Genomic DNA, 4,455 nt, shown 5'->3' on the forward strand with positions numbered 1-4,455 from the left:
GGGCGCCGCTGAAGGGGCGGGCTGTGGTTTATGAGATTCACGTGCTGGCCATCATCCCTGGTGAGATCGCGGTCTGATCTGGAGACCGCGATGCAGATTCCCGCGAAATCAACTCTTGAGGGCGGCGCAGCCGCCGCCGCTGCGGCGTAGCTGGGGTTTGCGCGTTTCTGGCGGTGCACCTGCGGGTCACAGCACGCGCACCCGAGCACCCTGCTCGCGCAGCTGCTGTCGATGATGCACCGGGCGCTCGTGAGATCTTGATGCGTCCTGCGGCGGCCCAGCAGGCACAGGGCGGCCGCGAGTCTGCCAGGAGTGGCAGCTGCAGTCTTTGTCTATACACAACCTGCCTGCCACTTTGCACCAGAAAACAACAGCGAGCCCAATTGCCTACGCAAACGTTTGCCCAACCCGGCCCCTCGTTTGCAGGCCGCGGCAAGCTGTCCGGCCGCCCCATCCTGTCGGAAGCCGCCGAGCAGCTGCCAAACCTGGACCTGGGCGCCGCGCTGCGCGTCGACAAGCGGCTGCGCCCGAAGCGCCACAGGCGGGGCGTGGTCGGGTGGGCGGAGAAGCACGCGAGCTTCAACTACAAGGTGCCCTTCAGAGGTTTTAAGGGGCTGCTGCGCTGCCTGGGCGTGCGCGGCTGAGCCCACGGCCCCGCGCGCTGCTCCGCGCCGCGCCCGGCGCGGCTCCGGACCGCATGGGTGGCTCTGGACCGCATGTGCCCAGAGAGGTGTGCTGAGGATGACACGATATCAATGGTATGTGTGCGCGCACGGCGACGCGGACGCCTGGGCGCATGTGCGGCGCTTTTGGATCTGCCCTGGTGCAGCCTGTACTGATGGGGTGTAGACCCCACTGCATTAGTGGAGCTGCTGAGCCTTGGAGGGAGTGCTCAACACACGTTTCATTAGGACTGAGTGTTACATTGCAACGGCCCACTCGCATGTGCTTTCCAGCACGGGACCACTCTGTGCTCTTCCTAAGTAGCCGGCACTGCTTGTCTCAGCAGCAGATGGGGCGCTCGCTGTTGCAGCCCCGTCGCATCCACGCGCAAGGACACGGAAAACATTGAGTTGAGCAAGGGTGTCAGCGGCCTCAGGAAGGGATCAGTCATGCGGCAGCTCTTTGAGTCGCCGTCGGGCCCGACCTGCTGCCAGTCAGCGCCGCCGCCGCTTATGGCGCGATGGCAATGACCCCTCGTCGTCCGATCCTGCCGCGTCAGAGCCTGCACGTCCGACCCCCTGCTGCAGGCGTCCCTCGCCGTCAGCTGCCGCTGCTGCGACGTTTGAGGTGCCGCCTTCACCATCGTCCATCTCCACCCCATCGCTCGACGGCTGCCCTCGTGGTCGCTGCTGCTGCTGCCGCCCCTGCTGCTCGTGCTGCTGCTCCCGCGGCACTTGCTGCTCCTCCTGCTGCTCCCCCGGCTCCTGCTGCTGCGGTTCGCCACAGGCCTCGTCACCGTCTGCACCGCCCCCCACGCCCGTGCCGTCGCCGCGCGGCGCCTCTTCTGACCCCTCCTCTGGTCCATCACCCCCGCCCGGGTCCTCCAGCCCCGCCGCGAGCCGCTCGCGGCGCGCCATCTGCATCAGGATACGCTCCTCTGCCTCGAGGTTGGTGATCTGGCGCTGGATCCGCAGGTGCACCTTGCGCAGCGCCTCGGACTCGCAGTTGAGGGCGTTGAGCAGCGACTGCGGGGAACAGCGGGTGGGGAGCAGGGCAATGCCAGGGGGTGGTAAGACGGGGGGTCAGAGGGCAGGGGCGTGGCCAGAGCCGCGAGGCGGTGACGACCTGCGTTGGCAGGGGACCGCCGAGCCGGTCGTCCTCTAAAGCGGTGGTGTGATTGCCACGACAACACACGTTGTGTGAATCCTCCAGAGCATGTAGCGTGGGGCCCCTTCGTGCATGGTGCTGCGGCACGCCGCAATCACTGCGCGTGGCCATCTGGCGGCACGCATTCACAAGCCCCCACCTTGTGCGAGATGGCGCCAAGCTTGGGTTCCTTTGCCGGCAGGCGCTGCCGCCGCCTACTCATTGCTGACGATACTCTGCAAATGTATGACCTGGACAGGATGCTCACTTGACCGCAAGCGTGGATCAGCGATCTATCTACAAGCGTGGGTGTGGATCAGTGGGGAACAGCAAAGACGCAGCATGCTCATGATTGAGTACGGCATGGGCTTGTCTGTATCAGGGCCAGTTCAGTCGTTTCCAGGGCACCAGCCTGGGTGACAAAGGGCCCGAAACGTCGAAATCGACGGCAAGTAGACCTGCCACCTGCACGTCGTCTCCCTCTTTCCTATCTGTCAATATCAACCTCTGGAGCCCCAGGTGCTTGGCTTACGTCGCTCAGGCAGACCGCTCCGACGGCTCTCTTGCCCCTGGCCTGGCACCCTTGCCAGCGCCTGCGAGAGTGCGTTTTGGTGGTGGCTCTGTTATGATGGTGACGGCAAACCTTGTGCACGCAGGGCTGAGAAGGAGGCAAGCTCGACAAAATGGTGGCCGCCGCGTCCAAGAAGACGGTGCGGGCCTTGGCTGTTGCTGCACTTGAGACGGGCGCTGCTGCAGATGCCGCATCGAACGGGCAGGTTGCCGGGTGGCTCACTGCGCGGTGCAACGTGCTGCAGCGACCGCTGCTCACCCGCTTGCCGGTGCACGAATGCTGCGACCCCGCAGAAGAAGAGCCAGGAGAACATCAACAGCCGCCTGGCGCTGGTGATGAAGTCTGGCAAGTACACGCTGGGCTACAAGACCTGCCTCAAGACCCTGCGCTCCGGCAAGGGTGCGCATTCAATGGTTCCCGTACCGCATGAGCCGCACAGCAGCTCGCCTCCCAGACGCGGCGGCGGCGGCGGCGGCGGCGGCGGCAGCCAGGGGCGCCTGCCCAACCCGTCTGCGGCAGCTTTGCAACATCGTAGGGCATCCAAAGTGTTGCGGGCGTGGTGACTGCGCTGCGTGGTGTCGGCCCCTAGCGGCTGACTCACTGTGGTCATCCACACCTCCCCCTTGCCCTCGCAGCCAAGCTCATCATCGTGAGCAGCAACTGCCCCCCGGTCCGCAAGTCCGAGATCGAGTACTATGCCATGCTCTCCAAGACTGGCGTCCACCACTACACCGGCAGTGAGTGTCACCACACGCCGCCGCGCCTGTCAGAGCAACTCTCAGCCAGCCGCACCCGCAACCTTGATGCCGTTGGCAGGCAGGCTGCAGGGGGCCGGATGTCAGGGTGGGGCCGGTCAGCAAGCTGTTTTTGGAGGTCCCGTCAAGCTTGCATCTCGCAGTCAGTTCTTAGACTGTAGGTTGTGATTGTTATCAGAACGTATTGTTGTTCCGTTCACGCCGCACCCAAGTCTGCCGCTTGCCCTCAGCCCTCAGGCTCCTCCTCTCCTCCTCGCCCTCCCCTCCCACCAGACAACGTGGATCTGGGCACCGCGTGCGGCAAGTACTTCCGCGTGAGCGTCCTGGCCATCACCGACCCCGGGGACAGTGACATCATCAAGACCACCGAGTGATCCGGCCGATCAATCTGTGATCTGGCTGCGGTTGCACGCGGCGGCCTTGGATGTCGCGGTCTTTTGTAACCAGTGGCACCAGTGATATGGCGAGCTGGACCAGATACAGGCCTTTCGGTGGCTGTTCTCATCTCGGCTGGCGTGTGAAGGGGGGGATTGCAGCAGCGGCGGGCGCGCAGGCTGGCCCCCGTTTTGACGGAGCATGCGCGCTTTCGCCCCGGTGTCTTTGGGTCCAATCAAGTTGTGCGCACCCATTGCACTGTATGCGCCGCTGGCGTGGCTGGCAGTTGAGAAGTAGAGCACATGCCGCAGCTTGGCAGCCTCTCACAGTGCCACGAGGACCAGATCGCCCCTTACTACCAGATTGCATAGAATCGGCAGTTGTGACGGTTCTAGTAGTTACGGCGCAGTGCGCGCTTAGGGCTCAGCGATCCAGGGCATAGCCGAATCGGCCCCGCGGCGCCTGTAATTTGGCACGAAAATTCGGCGCGGCGACAGAATGCAAACGCATGCCCCTAAACATACGGACGGGCGCCAGGCGGCCCGCGGCGGCCCGAATCTCGCCCAAATCGCGCCCGGGATCTCTGGGCCGCGGCTCGCGTGCGGGGGGCCGGCTCGGCGGACGCCACGCACGGACGGGATCGGCGCGGCGCGCTCCACGATCCGCGACGGTCGCCCCGCCCATACGGCGCGTTTCGTGCGCGCGCCAGCAATGGGGGCTGCGACTTGCTGAGTGACACGGTGTGACAAAGGGTGATCCCTGCGCTCGCATCAGAGGGACTTTGAAATTTCAAAGTAAGTGGCACCATGCAAGCGGCGAGAGATCATGTGTGCGACCCTGGATCGACACACAGGTAGACCAGCAAGAGCGCACGGCAGACCGCTGCCCGTGTAGCTGTCTTCCCCCGGTGACTCCGCGCGTGCATGTACGAATTGCAGGCAAAAA

At 64.5% G+C, this 4,455-nt stretch overlaps 3 protein-coding genes across 3 annotated transcripts in view; 2 read left to right on the top strand and 1 right to left on the bottom strand.

Moving 5' to 3' along the window:
- MNEG_0892 (hypothetical protein) overlaps positions 1 to 644 on the top strand; it is a gene marked incomplete at both ends in the record, with an annotated part of 2,431 nt that extends 1,787 nt beyond the window's left edge. Inside the window, one exon of the mRNA XM_014050624.1 lies at positions 427 to 644. Within this exon, the coding sequence (XP_013906078.1) occupies positions 427 to 644 (218 nt within the window). The remainder of the gene's footprint in view (positions 1 to 426) is intronic.
- A 513-nt stretch (positions 645 to 1,157) lies between these two features.
- MNEG_0893 (hypothetical protein) lies at positions 1,158 to 2,032 on the bottom strand (the record flags this gene model as incomplete). Its single annotated transcript, XM_014050625.1, has 2 exons — positions 1,158 to 1,688; positions 1,970 to 2,032. The coding sequence occupies 2 exons, from the start codon at positions 2,030 to 2,032 to the stop codon at positions 1,158 to 1,160; spliced, it is 594 nt and encodes a 197-aa protein (XP_013906079.1).
- A 460-nt stretch (positions 2,033 to 2,492) lies between these two features.
- MNEG_0894 (60S ribosomal protein L30) lies at positions 2,493 to 3,509 on the top strand (the record flags this gene model as incomplete). Its single annotated transcript, XM_014050626.1, has 4 exons — positions 2,493 to 2,519; positions 2,674 to 2,779; positions 3,016 to 3,117; positions 3,409 to 3,509. 4 exons carry the CDS (start codon positions 2,493 to 2,495, stop codon positions 3,507 to 3,509), a joined length of 336 nt encoding a protein of 111 aa, XP_013906080.1.
- Between the last annotated feature and the right edge of the window lie 946 nt (positions 3,510 to 4,455).

This window comes from Monoraphidium neglectum, assembly GCF_000611645.1.
Source record: "Monoraphidium neglectum strain SAG 48.87 unplaced genomic scaffold scaffold00081, whole genome shotgun sequence".
Lineage (NCBI taxonomy): Eukaryota > Viridiplantae > Chlorophyta > Chlorophyceae > Sphaeropleales > Selenastraceae > Monoraphidium > Monoraphidium neglectum.